Below are 20,618 nucleotides of genomic sequence, written 5' to 3'. Positions count from 1 at the left end.
CTCACTAACTTTACCAGGTCTGCTCCTGTTGTAGTTCCTTATTTAATTACATGTAATTCTGTTGTGTAGGAGAGATATCATTAATCACTTGCTTCATAGAAACAGAAAGCGTGCAGGTCTGAATAGTCACTAGATACATTCTGTGTTTTTGTTATCAACCTATCTCTGCTGTAAGTTCTGTAATGCTTCAACTCTGCAGCCTTGTGCTTCACAAATATTTATAAGAAAAAAGCTTGTAAATTTGATGCAGTGTTTGAAATCAGTGGTTTGCCAATTACAGTCCCTGGCCAAATTAATATGACCACCTCATATTTTCTCTCTTTATGGATTCATTTAACCATTTTTGACACTGGAAAGTGTTTGTAGGAAGACTGTAAGTGTATTTATATATCAAGAAAACATTTAAATGAGAGAGTTGTGAAAAATATTGTATGTTGGTCACACTATTTACATGTTGGCGCAAATTTATACTTATGGAGGGAAATTCGTGTCGCCCTTGTATTCATTTTCTCTGTACATAAGTTGCTTTCTAAGGGTAAAATTCTAATGGTACATTAAACCTAATCAATTATTTTCATTTCTGCTTGCATGTACATATATTTCACGCCCGTTCACGATAAGTTTATGCTCCTTTGGGAGAAAATTAACAAAATTTTCCAGTTCTAACCTCAAATCGTTATGTTTTCAGAAATGGGCTTAGAAAAGGACCTGTTACCACCAAAAGGGGAATGATTCAAGGTTTTTGACTGAAACTAATCTTTCATAGCGAGAAATAGCAACAAATTTGGAGTTTCAAAAACTTCAATGGCTAATATCATTCGTAGGTTACATAAAAAGAACACTCTGGCATCGAATCGTAAGGGCAAATGTGGCAGAAAAATGGTGTTGTCAATTCGCGGTGATTGAATGTTGAGAAAAATAATAATAGATGATAGAGCAGCAACGAACAGCAACATAAAAAGGAAATTAAACGATGTGGGAATTCCAGTGTCTACCAGAACAGTTCGGTGGAGACTGGCATACTTGGGCTACAAAAGCTGCAGACCTGCTCGCAAGCCAAGACTTAATCCAAGGATGATGAAGCAACGGTTGGAATGATCTAAGATGCACAAACACTTCACTGTAGAAGACTGGAGATCAGTATGTTTTCCAGCTCTTCATTTTGATTTGAAAATTATCCATAGTTTAAAAAAGTTTACATAGTGCTTTTGTGTTTCAAGTATGCTTTAATGACGAAAGCACCTTCCAGATTTTAATGAACAAGGCTCAGTTTATTAAGAGAAGGCCATCGGAAAAATTCAATGAAAATTGTGTGATAAAGACTATCAAACATCCAACTTCGGTGATGATATGGTCATTGATTAGTGTCAGAGGTTTGGGTAGGCTGTACATCGTTGAAGGTACGATGAAACAACAACATTACATCAATGTTCTGCAAACTCAACTTCTTCCACAACTCCGGGATAGGTTCAAAGGAAGTGAAAAGAAAATATTTATGCAAGATGGTGCGCCCTGCCATACGGCAAAGACGGTCAAAAGATTCTTGAAGGAAAAGGAAGTTTCTCTGTTGGACTGGCCAGGTAATTCTCCTGACCTCAGCTCAATTGAGAATGTATGGGAACTGTAAAGGAGGTAAGTGGCAAACGACAATGTCTTTACGAGGATACATTTAGTTGAATGGATCATATTCCACTGATACCACAACCAGCAATTGAAGGATATGAGTTCATGATACATAGATAGCATGCCTCGCAGAGTGCAGGACGTTATTGCAGCAAAAGGAGGATTGCCAAAATACTAGTATTGACAATTAAATGAGGGTTCATATCTGAGTTTTGTGATTAGTTGTGTTATTCTGTGTGTATATGTATAAGTCTAGTCACATTTCACACAATTAAGATAAATAAAACATGAATGAAATACATAAAGGCAATTTAAAGTTTATTTTCCTAGGTTTCCTTAGGTGGTCATATTAATTTGGCCAGGGACTGTATGTACATTGTCATTCTAATGATAGTGAACATGCAACTTTTTTTTATACATACATATTTTTATTTCCCAACCATAGTCCATACCATCGGTTTATATATAATAAAGAAAATACACCACTACTCCCTTCCTAAATCTAAATTACTATGTACTACAACTACTCGGTATCATCCCACACATGCACGCATAGCCAGCACACATGCAAGATGCTACCACACTACAAACTACACTAATCACATAACTACCTTATCCTACTACCTAAGACTAATTTAAAATAGTTGGCTGGTTGCAGCGTCTACCCTGGTAAGGAAACTGGCCATCCAACCTGAAGACACTGCCACCAGCCCTGCCTCGTGAGATTGGATACCGGATCTCACAAGCCCTAGCTGACAATGTGTTTCCTTCCATACCTTGCGTAGCAGGCCACGTGGCGGAAAGGCGGAAACCAGTCCAACACGTGACCTGCCCCACTCTTGCCTCCAGCCTGATGTACACAGTTCACCTTCTCTGTCCCATTGCCAGCGCACTTCCTTCCCTCTCCTCTTTCTCCATGTGCAGACATGCTTAATCATTCCTTCCTTAGGATGGGTCAGGCCCACCCCTCCCTCTCACCTTTACGTCATGCACTCCGCTATCACGCTACTACAGCGTGCTTCATTTCACCTATACACACAATCCTACTACAAGGCCTCCTGCTCCAGATATACAACAGTTAATGTTTCCAAGCTCTCTATTTACATACTTTCACAATTGCCTCATGACTTACACCTAAACAATCCATTATTCTACCTTACTGCACTTAGATACAAACAATTTATTCTTTCCAAATCTATTAGTTCACTCGATCTTCTCACAGTTCTTCCCACCTTGTTTAACGTAGGATGTACACATCAACAATCCATCATTTTACATCACCTCCTCTACACACAGACACACAGATTATCCTTCCATACTCTACTAATTTTGCTCCACTTCTCACAGTTTTTACACACTTCTTACCTCTTACACTCTTTGTTTACCCTTTTATTACTTATTCACTAAATTCTATCTAAATGTACACATCAACAATATGCAACTTTATATGATGAAGGGAGTTTCAATAATGCAATAATGTATTATGGAAAATGATGGTATTGTACTGTATAGAGTAGTAAATGAGTTGCAGGATTGTGAACGACTGCAGGGGAACGTAGAGAATGTTCTGAGATGGACTGCGGATAATGGTATGAATGTGAATGGGATGAAAAGTCAAGTTGTAAGTTTCACCAAGAGGAAAAGTTCTCTCAGTTTTAATTATTGTGTTTATAAGGTGATGGTAAATCATGGGGAACACTGTAAGTAACTAGGTGTTAGTGTAAAGAATGATCCTTATTGGAGTAATCATATTAACAATGTTGTTAAAGGTTACAAATCTCTTTTCATGGTTATGAGAATATTTAGGGGTTGTAGTAAGAATGTAAAGGAGAAGGCATATAAGTCTCTGGTAAGACCCCAATTAGAGTATGGTTCCAGTGTATGGGACCACACCAGGACTACTTGATACGAAGACTGGAAAAGATCCACAGGAAAGCAGTACGATTTGTTCTGGGTGATTTCCAGCAAGGGAGTAGTGTTACAAAAATGATAAAACTTTGGGCTGGGAAGACTTGGGAGTAAGAAGACGTGATGCTTGACTATGTGACATGTTACATTAAGAGTAAACTTCCACCTGTTTGATACTATACATTTGCTTTAAGCAAATTAATTTTTTGTAAAATATGTTTCATTCCTTAGGAACATCTTCAGCTACATAACATTGCTTAGGTGAAATTGCATAGATTTGCTTCTTCTCAAGAAACCATAATAAAATAGTACCTTTGTTATGTTTAAAACTAATTTAAAAAGATGAAAATAATTAATTAATAATAAATTAAAAATAATTAATAATTAATCTTAATTACTTTTATCTTTTTAAATTAGTTTTGTTTTAAGCAGGACAGATTCAGGATATTTTATTCATCTATGACAGCTCATGGCGGAACTGTTGAGGATCCAACCAGCCTTCGGGCTGATGACTAAACATACATACATACATGTTGGAAGTAGCAGGAATGACAGTAGTGGGAATGATTACAAGTACAAACAGGTGGAAACAATGGCAGGATGGTAGTCAGAATGAGGAGATAGAGGCTTAGTAAGGGATGAGCTTGATGATGAATGAAGCTGTGTGCATCAATTTGCTTTGATGATGGGGATCATATGAAGTAGAGTGAAGATTACCTAGGAGAGTAATGGACTTGGCTGTTGAGGTTACGTGGAGTAGAGTGTTACCAAGGCTTGATGGTTAGATCCAGTTTCTGATTTAAAGATAAGACGTATGAAAGAAAACAAATGAGAAAGTAGAGGATTATGAGGTGTTTATAGTTATTTCATATATGCTTGCAGACTGAACACTGAAAGTAATACCTTTCTATGATGAAGATGATAATGTTTACACAAATATGTATGGATTTTTAAAAAAGAAGGTCTGCCTCCGAAAACAACACGTTGCGGACTAGCACAATCGCTAAGTCATATAAATGCTCTATTTTGGAAAATGTGGAAAACTAGAAGAAACTCCGGCACACAAGATGAAATTCTACATAATTACTGAACTTACATTAAGTGGGAATAGTCTGAAACATGAGAATGCTTTTAAATAACATAAGGCAAAAACAAAGCGCTTACCTTTGGCGGCCGAAGACTCATCGTAGGAGGGACAGACGCAATGCGTCTGTCCGCTCCAGTGCTCCAAATCAAAAGACGTGGACAAAGTGACTCGCACACGCGAGGAGCCACAAACAGGAAATAGAGTGATCACAAATGACCAATAGCAACACTCCAGTTTGCCACATTCACCAATTAAAAATTCTAATATACCGGCCAATAAAAACACTTGTACTTTTGGCCAATGACAATGATATTCTAGAATTATGCTTTCTGCAGAATTTGCATCTTTGCGGATATTACAAAACGACAGGAAGGGGCCACTTACACGTGGCACACCCTGCCTCACAAGTCATGAATAAAAATTCCAAATCCCTTTCTATAATTTATAGAATAATTCAATTTAAATCAGGAAATGTAAATACCATAAATCTTCTTCATAGTCCATTTCTTCATAGGCCTAAATATGGAATAATAATTCTTTTAAATAAGACAGCTTCGTACAATAATTTACATTGCCTAAACACGTCAGTTCTTTTAAATGTTTTTGTTTACCCAACATGATAACAAGACAAAATTAAATGATAACAAGACAAAATGTATATCACAAGGACTTCTGTTGCTTTACTGTTTTCTGTTCATTGCTGTTCAACAACGGCCACATTTAAAAAAAAGTTGTTGCAATACCCAATGCATCAGTTTTAAATCACGTTTATAATCACCTTTCCTGTCATACTTGTTGAGCTTAACTGCACAGATACACAGTTTTCTGAAAGTGTTTTTTATTCCTTCCAGGTGGAGCTAACTACACAGAGAACTTCAACTGTTGCTTCTCAAAAACAGGAAGATCATACTGATGTGACCTATATGCCAACAATTTCTTCCACTAATTTAAGTACACTGGTAAGTGTCATTGTGAATCTTTTACTCTTAAGCCCAGTTGAGTCATCCCGGCACTTTCATATTTGACTTCATTATTTGCTATTATTCTGACTGGAGCACAGGGCATGCAAGAAACACCTCCAAGTTCTGTTATTGGTCAGTCTCTTCACCTTACTCCAGGTCTTTCCTGCATTCATGCATTATCCCTCCACAGTCCTCTGCCAGATTTTCTTTGGATGTCCATGCCTTCGTGCACGCTGTGGGTTCCAATCAAGTGCTGATCTTTCGATGGCTTCAGTAAGCTTTTTTAAAGTATGTCCTATCCATTGCCATTCATACTTTGATTGTCTGTTATTCTGTTACTTGCCATAGTTCTTAGTTAAATACAACATTGGCCATTTTCTGTTTCTAATTCAACACAGTAGATGATTTATTGTCTTATGGGTAACTAAACATGTTTCATACCAATAAAGGATTAGTTGGTAAAAGTCAGAATTTGGTTTTCTTCTATATGTTTTGATTCTTCCACAGCCAGGCTGAGTGGCTCAGACGGTTAAGGCGCTGGCCTTCTAACCCCAACTAGGCAGGTTCGATCCTGGCTCAGTCTGGTGGTATTTGAAGGTGCTCAAATACGACAGCCTTGTGTCGGTAGATTTATTGGCACGTAAAAGAACTCCTGCGGGACTAAATTCTGGCACCTCGGCGTCTCCAAAGACCGTAAAAGTAGTTAGTGGGATGTAAAGCAAATAACATTATTGTTGTTGTTATTATTATTATTATTATTATTATTATTATTATTATTATTATTATTATTATTATTATTATTATTATTATTATTATTATTATTATTGATTCTTCCACACAAGGAACCTTTTGAACAAATTTTCTGTTCACTTTCCTTTTACAGCTTTTAAACTCTCTGCGTAGGAGCAGTCACAGCACATACATTTTGCTAGTGCAGGAAGAGACAGCTACTCTCAACGAGTTTGGAGCATGAAATGTGCAACATTGGAACCAATGTAACTAGTTGTGGCACACATGCACTCAAATTGTTGATGTAATATAATACACTACCCCTACTCTACATCACAAAATACCTGCTCTTGACATTCAGTAGATACAACTTCCCATTGGAATGAACTGGCACTTGACTTGCAAGCACACAGCTCAACTTCAGGGCAGTTTGCCATTGCCTCCACTCTTGGGATTCATTTCTGCCACAGCAATACATTTTACCAACAAACTATAATTGGAATAAAGATCATCACTTTTCGCATATCAGTCTGCCAAGCCCACTGAAATGCATGAACCAACCAACCCTATGAGCGATATTTTCACACCATTCATAACAGGGACTGGCTGCATAAGGAATGGTATTACTAGCATCACTTATACCTCAGTAAATTTCATGTTGTCAAAGCCAAGGATGAGACTGAGACAGGTCAATGAAAGTAACAAATTTGATATAGCCCATACCAGAAGACATAGTCCACTGTAAACACTACATCTCATCAGCAAAGGCATGCATAGTTCTCATTCATATTATACCTATAGCGAATTGGACAGTGACAACAGTGAATTAAATGTACAGCCTACAGTCACTTTCCAATTTGCACTCATGATAATGCCACAAAAAACTGTTTTATTGAAATTTCTTCATCATCCAACATCTCATAGTCTCTATCCAAACAATTTAAATCCAGATGGAACTTCTGAAAACGGGAAATTCACACTGTCTGGAATTCACACTTCCCTGTTTTTAATCCATGAGTGACTTTATTTTCAGTGTTGTTTTCCCTAGCAAAGTGAATTACCTTCTGTTGGCACATTTCCGTAAATACAGTGTAACGAAACTATTATTTGCTCATGACGTACACCCGCTACTTATCTTCAGAATCAGGGAGAATGGTTTCTTGGTGTGAAATGCCCTTCTGTTGTACTTATTTTGGAAAATAAATCTTTTTTTTCTCCAGAGCAATAATTTCCAGTTTTTGTTCACAGTAAGTAGTTGTAGCTACTTTCCTTTACCAGTATTTATTTCAGCTTGAAGTCAATCCATCAATCAATCAATCAATCAATCAATCAATCAATCAATCAATCAATCAATCAATCAATCAATCAATCAATCATTACTGATTTGCATTTAGGGCTTTTGTCAAAATGGCAGATTACCTATCATTTGTTTACCTAATCTCTCCTTAACTGATTTCAAAGAAGTTGGAAATTTATCCCTTAACATACACAAAACACCAATTGCAAAATGCACCTTAGCACACGATTGACCTGTCATAAAGTATGTATACTAGTAATAGTAATGAGATGTACAAAGGACACTAGGAAAGTTTTGCGATGTGAGTGAACGCTTTAGACTTTTTCAAAATAATTTCCACCACACTCAATATACTTCTCCATACGTTGAAACCAGTCACTGAACCAACTCTGCCACTTTTCTTCAGTTACATTTTCACATTACATTTTATTCTTGAAAGAATTTTACTTACATTTTCACACTCTTGACCCCATGCTGCCAGAAGCTCCTCGTCGAACGCAAAATGCCGCCCTTCCAGCTTCATTTTCACTTCTGGGAAGAGTACGAAGTCACACGGGGCAAGATCAGGACTGTATGGAGGGTGACCAAGCACATTCAACCCTGATCTGGCAAGAAAATCCATTGTTACATTAGCACGATATGCTGGAGCATTGTCGTGATGCAAGAGCCGAGTGCTGAGCCGTGAGCTTGGATGGAGCTGCTTGAGAGCCTGGATGACCTGAGGCAGACAAGTCTCACTGTACCACTTCACAGTAACGGTCTTTTGTGTTTCTAGCATAACCCAAGTCGGGATGCCCCGTTTAGTGAAGAATACTGCAATCATTCTTTTCTTCACTGACCTTGACTTTCGCACAGTCACAGGAGTACTCTCATCTTCAAACAGCCACACTTTGTTCTGGGATTTTGTTGGGACATCGTAATAATAAAGCCAAGTTTCGTTACCTGTAATGATGCTATTGACATTACGTGAAGTCCCATTTTCAAACTGTTTTAGCATTTTTCAGCACCATTTCACTTGATGTGCCCTTTGTTCCTCTGAAAGTGAATGGGGCATCCAAAGGCGTGAATGGGGTACCCAAAGGCAACAAACCTTTCTAACATGGAGATGCTCATGTAGAACTGAATGAATAGCTGGTGCAGGGATGTGGAGGGTCTCTTCTACCTGCTGATATGTCAACTGCCTCTCTTGCTGCAACATTTTCCTCACAGCTTCAATGTTTCCTCAGTCACTGATCCAGATGGTCGCCTAGAACGCGGATCGTCTTCAACCCCAATATTTCCCCTCTGGAACTCTTTGTATCAGGAGAAAATTGTTGCCCGATGTGGACAGTCTTTCCCCAACACAGGAGTAATTTCTTACAGGCACTGGTCAACATTTAATCCACGAGCAAAATTGTAGCGGATAATTGCGCGATATTCACCTTTAGACCACACTGACATCTTAACTTGCTTTCAGTCTCACTGCTTGGTAACAACTGGTGTGAGGGTCGTGCCTTGCTGTCTTCTAGACCGGTTTTCACCCCTCTTTTCATCCCTCATCATAACAGGGGTGTCCAGCCAACCGCTTTTGCGCATTGCAAAACTTTCCTAGTGCACTTTGTACTGGTATTTTGTGTCGTCTCTTCGTTGTGGGGATTTCTGTGATCTCTGAGAGTGTTAGAGCTGCATACAGAACCCCTTGCCTATGGTAGAGTGAACTGTAGTGTTACTTTTCAGAAATCTAGTAAACAATTAACCGAGCTTGATAGCTGCAGTCGCTTAAGTGTGGCCAGTATCCAGTAGTCGGGAGATAGTGGGTTTGAGCCCCACTGTCGGCAGCCTTGAAGATGGTTTTCCATGGTTTCCCATTTTCACACCAGGCAAATGCCGGGGCTGTACCTTAATTTAGGCCATGGCCGCTTCCTTCCACTTCCTAGGCCTTTCCTATCCCTTTGTCGCCATAAGACATATCTGTGTTGGTGCGACATAAAGCAAATAGCAAAAAAAAAAAAAGTAAACAATTACATCACAGGTTTTAAAAGACCTATGATGCTATTATTAAGGACAACAATTGCATACAAAGCTTTCTGTTGCACAGGCCACCTCTCGGTATTGCCAGACATATGGGGCTTACAGAAGGCTTATTTTTGCACTTGGTAATATGAACCTTACATCATCATCATCATCATCAGCATCATCATCAGCATCATCATCATCATCATCATTTTCATTTCCCTTTGTCCAGCTACTGTCAGGTCGGAGTGTTGATAGCATTTCTTCACCGTTGCCTCTCCTTCCACCACTCCTCTTCAGTAATTGTATTCCAGTCCAGTCTTCTTATACTGTTCTCGACAGAGTCCATCCTTCTTGCTCTGGGCCTCCCTCTTGCCCTCTTTCCTTCTATCTTAGCCTCCAACACTTGTTTCAGTATCCTTCCCTCCTCTATCCTCATAACATGTTCAAACGTTCTCATTTTATCCTTCTCCATCCTATCACTCAGTTTTTCTACCCCTATCTCGTTTCTGACCTCAACATTTCTTACTCTTGTCTATCCTTGTTTTCCCTATCATACTCCTCAGAAACTTCATCACACTGGCCTGAATTTTACTCTCATCTCTTGCTGTCAGTCTCCAGGTGTCTGATGCATATGTTAATATAGGGATATAGTACATCTTGTACATTATCTTTTTATATTTCATAGGAACTTCTCTGTTCCACACCAAGTTCCTTATGTTCTGGTAGAACACATTTCCCATTTTTACCCTTCTGATGATCTCCTTATCCAACCTCACATCTTGCATTATTTTACTTCCCAAATATTTGAAGTATTTACCAACCTCAAGGTTTGGTCCCCTGATATTAAAATTTTTATGACTAACAATGTAGAGTACAAGAGTTAGTTTAATTCTACTATGAAATAATATGTTATTGTTTCTAGAATGTGATAACAATGGATAAGAAGCGGGATCCTTCTTCTCATCAACACGGAGAACTTTCTACTGTAGTTCAGTCCACCAGTAGCTCAAATGTAGAGGTAAGTCATTTCTGTTCAGCCATTCAACATGAAAGTTGTATAAAGATAGGAACTTGAAAATGAACAATATTGAACAAACACGTAACTGTAGGAAGAGGGAGCATAGAAATGGAAAGATAACAAACATGAATCCATCTCTTTTAAGCCCCGATCAGCTTGATTCTGCTTCTCAGCTTCATAAGAAAGGTGGATATTAACACTCATTGAGAGACCATGTTGACAATTTTCAATTTTTACAGAGGATATGTAGGATATAAGACAGTTGGTCCACCCTGTCAATGTATTATCAGTTTTTAATTTTGTACAATGTTTCACTCGTACATGTACAACTCCCTTCATCAGCGATTTCTACAACATACATCAATATTCCCCATACCTTACGATCACTGGGCGAGTTGGCCATGCGGTTAGGGGCGTGCAGCTGTGAGCTCGCATCCAGGAGGTAGTGGGTTTGAACTCCACTGTCGGCAGCCCTGAAGAGGTTTTCTGTGGTTTCCCATTTTCACACCAGGCAAATGCTGGGGCTGTATCTTAACACATTCACTCCCATAGACGCCTTAAGGTATTTAAAAGCTGCCTATGTGTGGGACCGTATCTGAGTTAAGGCTTTAAGGCCGCGCGATGTAAACGTCATTTGAATTTAGTGCAAAATTCGCATGAAGTCGTAGTTCATGGTGGAAACCGTAGATGGCATATAAATGACCAGTCCCTCGCCCTGACTACCTGACCAGAGGGTACAATCCAATGCTTTCCTTCTTTTTTTCTTTGAGTAAACACAGACCCAAGCCAGTCATGATATTCTTGTGAGGGTTTATATTGAAGTGAGTTTTTGTGTCGCGACAAGATGATGAGTTACAAAGACAGTATTCGAAGTGAAGAAATTGAAGACATACTACTGAACGATGATTCCAGTGATAGCGATAGCAATTCCGATGATGACATACCAAGACTATGGGCAAAGTGAAATTCAGCACATTCAAATAACCGATACGCATCTGTCTTATCGCCCACCTCCAATCAATTTCACTGGCTGGGTAGGATTAAATGTTGAGATCGAAGATAGCAACGAAATTATCTTTCTTCATTTATTTGTAAATGACGACTTCCTTGAATATATATGCGGATCAGACAAATCTTTACGCGGAACAAGTTATTAGTGCAGCGCCACGTCCTTTCACTAAACATTCTATATTTCAGACGTGGAAACCGGTCGACGTAAATGAGATGAAAAGTTTTTAGGACTAATGTTTGTAACGGGAGTAATTCAAAAACCAGATTTGAAAATGTACTGGACAGAGAACACTATTTTCGGGTCGCCGATTTTTTAGAAAACAATGGCACGAACCCGGTTCGAAAACATTTTGTCGTTTTTGCACTTTAGCGACAGCAGTCATTATGAGGGGAAGCACTACTAGTTATCATCCTAATGGTATGTTGAAAATTTCAATATTGTACTTACGATAGTTTTCTTACAGTAACATTTCATATAACATAGTGCGCTATAGAGCTGAGGGGATTTAAAAAGGCTGGGCTGGAGGTTTCAAGCACCCACTGAGGAGCCAGTAGTGAACGTGTTAATTAACCCTCAACTGGTGACGTATTCCGGAAGGAACATAACTGGTGACATGGTGTCTGAGAGACGTCTATAATTTGAGCATTTTTAATGGAATCACATTTCATTAAGGCGAGGTTTATTCATTTTATATTGAAAAGGCATATCTTGACGAATGGTTTAACACATTTTATTACCAACTCCATTGCACCAAAAATTTAAAACAATTCTGAATCCAAGTGTATGTCACTTTATAAAGAAGAAATCTAGGTTTCAACTTAGATTGCATCATAGTCCCTCATATGCATCCGAATGGCTCAAAAACTACTTTCCTACACAGACTGAAACATAATCATTTCAGAAAACTTAAGTTTATCACACATTCACTGAAACTACAAAAACCTGCAATGCACTAATTTTTGCACTTTCAAAATATTCAAAAATATTACAAATATTTGTAATTTGTCTTATTTGATTTATTTTTCGTCCAATACACACCCGAATCACATATTATATTTCTTTGCATGTTTTCACTAATCTCAAGAAAATACATATAGGGTCTATCTTTTTCTGAACCCTTTGGAGCAAAAGTGGCCTAAGTGTTCAAATTACGAAGTGATCAATATACATGCCACACATATCTTGTGAAACTTCGTAAACGAACAGAAATATTACTTTTGATAACTTGTTTACATTGCAGAAATATCTTCATTGTTTGATTTGAAACAAGCAGGTAGAGAAGTAATACTAAAAGAGCTTCAAATTCCATGTCATCAGTGTCGTCAATTTCGGAACGATCCATGCGTTTGTATTTCTGTCTCATATTCCGCATTTTGACATTAGTCTATTGAACTATAAGTTGCACCATCTCCCTGGAAAATGTAAAATTCCAGGCAGTTTTAGGTTCTATTTGATTGCCAATTCTTGTTTGAGCACGTAACGCAGGTAACCGAATTATGTTGTGACTTGGTGTGCGTAAATTTCTAGTAGGTTCTTTAGCGGACCATTTATAACAGGTTTTTTTACCATAGTAATAATGCTGTTCTGCGCATTCTTGATCTTCACCTTCACTACCTGTGCCTTCTTCTTCCGAGTCAGTACAATGATCACTTTCAATAGCAAAGTCACTGTCCACACCATTTTCAACATCACTAAATTCTGTATCTAACCACTGTGCTACCTGATCTTCGAACCCAGGACCTTCAGGCCTTATAGGTCGAGATGTACCAGCACGGTCTGCCATTGTTGAATTACGAACAAAAATTAAAAAGCTATGAGTTCACTTCGTACAACTTAAGAATCCACACATTAAAATGTTACACAACTGGTGACGTGGTGTCTACGAAGCCACTTGGAAACTTGTCTACACTCTGAGGAGAGAACGATAATACGGAGGGCGAATTTCTAATGATGAAACGTTTGTTGACAGAGAGATAAAAAGGTACTGCAAACCAAAAGTCTCGCTTCCGATTGTGTGCTTAGGGGTGTACATGTATCTCCTACAAGGAGTCTGCCAGACACCACGTCACCAGTTGAGGGTTAAGGCCACGGCCACTTCGTTCCCTTTCGTAGGTCTTTCCTGTCCCATCGTCGCCGTAAGACCTATCTGTATTGGTGCGACGTAAAGCAAATAGTATATCTTAAGATCTAACATTATTCAGCTTTACATAATACATCATCAATATATAACATTATTTTTCACACATACACAAAAAATGACCCTTTCTTGATAATGCTTTTTCTCATGGAACACTTTAAAACATAATGGAACACTTTAAAACACAATGATTATTGTTACGTTGTATAACACTTCAAAATATGTATTAAAATATCAGATGCTTTCTTTAGAAAAATCGGCCAAACATAAAATGTTTCTTGCTACTGTTTGTTCTGTTATAGCCCACTTAAGTGTAGGCCTATTGAAAAATCAACTATTATACTGCCAGAGTTAAATTCTTCGCCTTGTTATTGTTACAACCCTTTCTAGGCTAAACTGGTTTACCATTAAATTTGTGGCCATTGTTGAACGGCAGTGTACGGAAATCAGTGACTCCTTAAGCTCTAAATGTGTAACTGATTACATCAGGTCAGGCAAAATCATGCTTTGTTGGTGTTGTGTAGTGTACCCAGTAGTGTAGCCAGGATTTCAGTTTTGGAGTGGGGGGGGGGGGGGGGAGCATTCATCCAGAATTTTATTTTGATAGGTGTCCAAACTCCCAGAATTTAGGTTGTGTAGAATACCTAAAAAGGAAATAAGTGTCCTTGGATCCAGTAAGAGTGGCAGATTACGGAAGCTAATAGTAATCTTCTTCTTCCCCCACCTTTCCCACATCTGTAGGGTCGCGGGTGCGAACTGTGTCACACATGTGGATTTGACCCTGTTTTATGGCCGGATGTCCTTCTCGGCGCCAACCCTATGTGGAGGGATGTAATCACTGTTGTGTCTTTCTTTGGTGGTTAGTAGTGTAGTATGTTGTCTGAATATGAAGAGGAAAGTGTTGGGACAAACACCCAGTCCCTGAGCCAGAAGAAGTAATCAGACGCGATTAAAATCCCCGACCTCGCCGGGAATCAAACCTGGGACACTCTGAACCGAAGGCCTCAACACTGATCATTCAGCCAATGAGTTGGACTCCGGAAGCTAATATTAATATACATTATATATGTATGTATGTTGGGTATTCAGCCCGAAGGCTGGTTTGATCCTCCACAGCTCCGTCAACAGCTGCCATAGACAGCCTAGACGTCACTGAAGAGGCATACTAGGGAAATGAGGAGTGAGGTAGTTTCCCGCTGCTTTCCTCACCGAGCCAGAAGTCGCTATTACATATCAGTCTGCCAAGCCCTCTGAAATGCATGCATCAACTGACCCTATGAGCGATATTTTCACACCATTCATAACAGGGACTGGCTGCATAAGGATTTATATTACTAGCATCGCTCATACCTCAGTCACTTTCATATTGTCAAAGCCAAGGATGAAACTGAGACAGGGCAATGAAAGGTTACATTATATATAAAATGCTTAATAAAAGTGCATTCGTTAAAACTCCTGGGGTGTCTGGACTCCTTGGACGACAACCCCCCGCCCCCGGGTACCTCTGTTACTTCCATCCCAACATAACAGCAGCATTTCATATATTCCGAGTACAAGTGAAATGAATGCAGGAATAAACATTTTGAGTAAAGATGCAATATTCTGGTTTAGAATAAATACGGTAATGTTATTATAATAATGGTAATGTGATAAGCAATAAAGAAGTGACATTTTATAGAAATAATCTGGCAAAGAAATACACACACACACGTTGAATACAGGTTTCTCGCCCTTCTTGTCCATGGCTAGATGATGAAGCCAAGAGATTGATGGCCCACTGTGACTCATTATTTCAACATTATAAACAAACCCTAGATAACACAGACTTCAAATCTTACTGCATCTTAAGAAATCACACAAAGCAGTTAATCAGAAATAAAAAATGTATATATTTCCGGAATTTAGCTAACAACTTAAATTTTAATCGCGCATGGGACCAACTTAGAGCTCTGGGAATAGGAAAACATCAACAGAGACAGACAACTCCTGACATTCCACTTGACGAACTGAACGATTACTTTAGTACAATAAATATTCAACCTACCCCAATTAACTGCACAGACTCACCGCCATCCCCTCCAGCCAATCCAACGTTCACATTTCAGAGTGTCACAGAAAATCAGGTTAAAAAGGCTTTGTACTCGATTAAATCAAAGACTACAGGTGTAGATGATATTACTTTTATACATAATATTAGGGGTGCTGTCCTGCCTATACTGACGCGCATACTGAACTACTATTTACTAAATGGAACTTTCCCTCTTGGAAATTCTAAGTTCCCAAGGAGGGAATTAGATTTTTTTCCCCCCCCTCTTGTCTGGAAAACAGCCAATATTATACCGGTACCTAAGAGTTTAGACCCATAGTCACCCTCTGACTATCGTCCTATGTCCATACTCCCTGTGCTTTCTAAAGCTTTTGAACATTTAGTATACGAGCAAGTTCTGGAATACCTAAATAAAAATGCTCTTTTGGACCCTGTGCAATCTGGATTTAAGAAGGGTACCGCGACAGCACTTTTGAAGGTTACTGAAGACATTAGAAATGCTATGTACAAACGACTGCTCACCATACTTATCCTTCTTGACTTCTGTAGCATCTTTGAGACTATAGTAATTCTGACTACGATAAAGAAAGTGGAACTGCAAAATTTTGACCTGGCTGCGCTTAAGGTTTTTAGTTCTTATTTGAGTAACCGTCAACAGCGTGTAACAGTAAACGACAAAGCCTCTAAATGGAAAATGAAACTTAGTGTTGCCCCACAGGGCAGTATTCCAGGGCCCCTAATTTTCTGTATTTATATCAGTGACATACCATCTGTGACGGGAAATAACACACACCACCTCTGTGCTGACGATCTTCAAATATATCGACACTGCAAGACAAGATATTAACACTTACCTCCGACGACTCAGTGTATATGCACAACGAAACTCTCTTCTAATGAACTGCACAAAATCTCAGGCAATCGTAATTGGATCACGAAAATTACTGAGCTGCTCAAACAATGTCGCAATCCTGCCTATCCTACTGAATGGTAACATTATTCCCTACAGTAAAACAGTTACAAATCTCGGCGGAATGATGAATGAAACAGTTGATTGGTTTGATCATACGAAAGAAATACATAAAAAGATTTTTGGAGTTCTTCACCCTCTTATACGGCAGAGGGATGTATTTCCATTTGAGCTACAGGCCAAACTAATACAGACACTCATTCTCCCTATTCTTGATTATTTTAGTTGACATGACGAGAGAATAAACACTTAAACTTCAACGAGCACTGAATTCCTGCCTGCAATTTATTTACAATATCGGGTATGATGTTCATATCACCCCATACTATCAGGCTGTCTCATGGCTGATGTCTGATAAACGTTGGCAGCTACGCACTTTAACGATGGTGTTTAGAGTGGTAGCTGAAAGTCAGCCACTGTATATTTCTTCTAAATTCATCTTTTTATCATCATTTCAGAACTTAAATACATGTTCTAGTTTCATTCTTTCTATTCCACTGCACTGCACAAATAAAATTAATAGATCATTTGTGGTGACTGTCACCAGATTATGGAATACCCTGCCAGTTCAGGTCAGAGAAAGTACTTTTTTTAAACCACGATTTAAGGTCATCTGTGAGACTACATGCTGACGACAGCTGACTGAATGGTTGAAGTATGAATGTGTGCTTGCCTGATGATTAGTCATTTTTAAGAGTTTTTAATATTAATTAGTTTTAATATTAATTTAGTTAGTAATTTTTTTAAATTTACTTTCAATTCTATTAATTTATGTAGTTTTAACTATTTTAAGTATCTCAGTATTTTATTTAAGATTATGATTAGTATGTGGTTAAGTGTACAAGGGGGCCTGGAGCCCTAACTTCGCCACTGTACTGAAGGCACTAATAAATAAATAAACAAACAAATAAATACATAAATATAGAATGTAAAGTGTATGGAAATAGATACGTATTTCGTTACTTGTTAAAGAAAAATACACGTCCCAACATATGCTAGGTAGGGTTTACCTTGTCCTATTAGTTTCCCTTGCGGTTAGGGCCACACAGCTGTGAGCTTGCATCCGGGAGATAGTGGATTTGAACCCCACTGTCGGCAGCCCTGAAAATGGTATCCCATGGTTTCCCATTTTCACACCAAGCAAATGTGGGGATGTACCTTAATTATTAAGGCCACGGCCGCTTCCTTCCCACTCCTAGGCCTTTCCTATCCCACCATCGCCATGAGACCTATCTGTGTCGGTGCGACGTAAATGAAATGAAGTGGCGTTTGGCTTTTAGTGCCGGGAGTGTCCGAGGACATGTTCGGCTCGCCAGGTTCAAGGCTTTTTTGACCCCCGTAGGCGACCTGCACGTCATGTGGAGGATGAAATGATGATGAAGGCGACACATACACCCAGAATCCATGTCAGCGAAATTAACCAATGATGGTTAAAATTTCCGACCCTGCCAGGAATCAAACCCAGGACCCCGGTGACCAAAGGCCAGCACGCTAACCATTTAGCCATGGAGCCGGACGGTGCGACGTAAAGCAAATTGTAAAAGTTTCAAACAAATTTATTTAAAAACCACCATTCCAATACTAAAGTATTAAAGTACTAAAGTATTGGAATGGTGGTTTTCAAATAAATTTGTTTGAAAGTTTTATATTCTGTACTCCAGTACAGCTATCTTAATGAGACTCATAATTTGTAATAGTAAAACAAATTGTTAATCACTTTCCCTCGCAAGCCTGGGATACAGAATATAGTACCGTAGTATAAAGTTACAGTTTTGTGATGCTAATATTCGTATCTATATTTTTTATTATTAATGTGTCAGAAACCAACGTTATAGAGCTGTTGCCATTTCACACAGTTTTAAGGACCACCGTTCCAAGCTGGGATTTGAACCTGCGAACTCGGACGGACAGCGACTCAACCAACTGAGCCACATGAAAAGGAGGCGTTTGTGATTATTGTTATAAATAGATGCAGTTAGTATTTTTACAAAGGTTTCATGAGGAGCATTTATTAAGGCGTACGTTTTCCAACTGTCCTAAATGCACGAGGCCAGTCAGAAGGACTAGCTGAAAGCTAAAGAGGCTTGCAGGGGTGTCGCTTCCTTCTCTGTTTACTTTTCCAAACCAAACTCCATGGCGTAACCACCCTGGAGGGCCATCGTCTACCAAGCGACCACTGTTGAGCCCGGAGGCCTGCAGATTACGAGGTGTCATGTGGTCAGCACGACGAATCCTCTCCGCCATTATTCTTGGCTTTCTAGACCGGGGCCGCCATCTCACCATCAGATAGCTCCTCAGTTATAAACACGTGGGCTGAGTGTACCTTGAACCAGCCCTCAGATCGGTAAAAATCCCTGACGTGGCCGGGAATCGAACCCGGGGCCTCCGGTAAAAGACAGGCATGTTACCCCTACACCGCGGGGCCAGCTGGCTACTTTTAGGTCTCCTTCTTTTAGAATTTGACTTACGGCATCCTGCATTCGATTCCTGGCACTGACAGAGTTAAGAAAGGCATGGGATGGGGAAGATACAGCCTTGTTTTTAGGTGCATTAGAGTTGGCCTTGAGTCTCCCATAATCAAAATATCTACAACCTGGAAGGTAGTCACCTTCATGGGGTGTAGTACCAAACTGGCTACTTTTTGAAGACAAATTAAATGAAGATTCTACTTCCTCACAAACGAAGAACGATATTACCAATTTTGCGAACAGTTTCAATTATTGCAAGTTGTCCACTTCATGACCGTATCAATGAGTATAATCAACAAGTATAATTTTTTTTTGTTTACTAGGGGCTTTACGTCGCACCGACACAGATAGGTCTTATGGCGACGATGGGATGGAAAAGGCCTAGGAGTTGGAAGGAAGCGGCCGTGGCCTTAATTAAGGTACAGCCCCAGCATTTGCCTGGTGTGAAAATGGGAAGCCACGGAAAACCATTTTCAGGGCTGCTGATAGTGGGATTCGAACCTACTATCTCCCGGATGCAAGCTCACAGCCGCGCGCCTCTACGCGCATGGCCAACTTGCCTGGTACGAGTATAATTAAAGAACCACCTAATCAATACTTTATTTTTTGCGTTGGGCAAAATTAAATATACATTATCACTCACAGAACATGTTTCGACCACTTAGTGGTCTTCATCAGCTGTATAAGGAAAACTTAGATGAAAAATATTGGACAATAAGCACAAGCGTTAATCTTTAGGTTCTGGAAAAAATATTTGCTGTGTCGATTGTTTGATTGGTAAAAGTTCTTTGGTATCTTCTCTGTTATAAAATGGCGGTCATCTGGTTAGGGCAGCTTGTCTCACGTTATCATATCTTGGAAAGATGGTTATTCCGCGCTGCCTTGGGGATCTGTCTTTGTGCACGACCTAGTGTAGTAGCGATGTGACACGGTTTGATTGTTCGTGCAATTCACAGAAGAAAAGGGAAGTGGAGTTGTGTCATCATCTAGTACATCATTTGAGGGAGGAGGGAGACTTAGCAGTGATTCCGCGATGTCGTGCTTGATTGTTTCATTTTTTCATCTTATTTGTTGTCTGTCAACCCATTCCATGTATTTGCTGATGTGCTCGTATAAGAGGTCTTTTTGCTCATTCATTCCTTTAAGATTCCGTTCCCCATTTTCTAATTTATCAAGAATAATGTAGATGTTTTCTAGGTTGTTCATTAGTGTTCCTTTATTGATCTTATGATTTGAAGGTCCTGTTTGATATTAGTGAATTTGTGGTTCGCTTCTTTCATATGAGCTCTCATAGCAGAGAATCTTCTGTATTTCTCTGCATTGACGTGTTCTTGATATCTTATTATGAAGCTCCTTCCTGATTGT

General features: G+C 39.2%; 1 protein-coding gene across 1 annotated transcript in view; it reads left to right on the top strand.

Moving 5' to 3' along the window:
- The window catches only part of LOC136880867 (myosin-3), a 299,781-nt gene that overhangs the window by 38,637 nt on the left and 240,526 nt on the right, over positions 1-20,618 (top strand). Inside the window, exons 6-7 of the mRNA XM_067153408.2 lie at positions 5,470-5,577; positions 10,524-10,619. Coding sequence (XP_067009509.2) covers positions 5,470-5,577; positions 10,524-10,619 — 204 coding nt within the window. The remainder of the gene's footprint in view (positions 1-5,469; positions 5,578-10,523; positions 10,620-20,618) is intronic.

The sequence above is a fragment of the Anabrus simplex genome, chromosome 9, assembly GCF_040414725.1.
Source record: "Anabrus simplex isolate iqAnaSimp1 chromosome 9, ASM4041472v1, whole genome shotgun sequence".
Lineage (NCBI taxonomy): Eukaryota > Metazoa > Arthropoda > Insecta > Orthoptera > Tettigoniidae > Anabrus > Anabrus simplex.
Note: the sequence above shows the minus strand (reverse complement) of the source record. Positions and strands in the feature narration are given on the sequence as shown.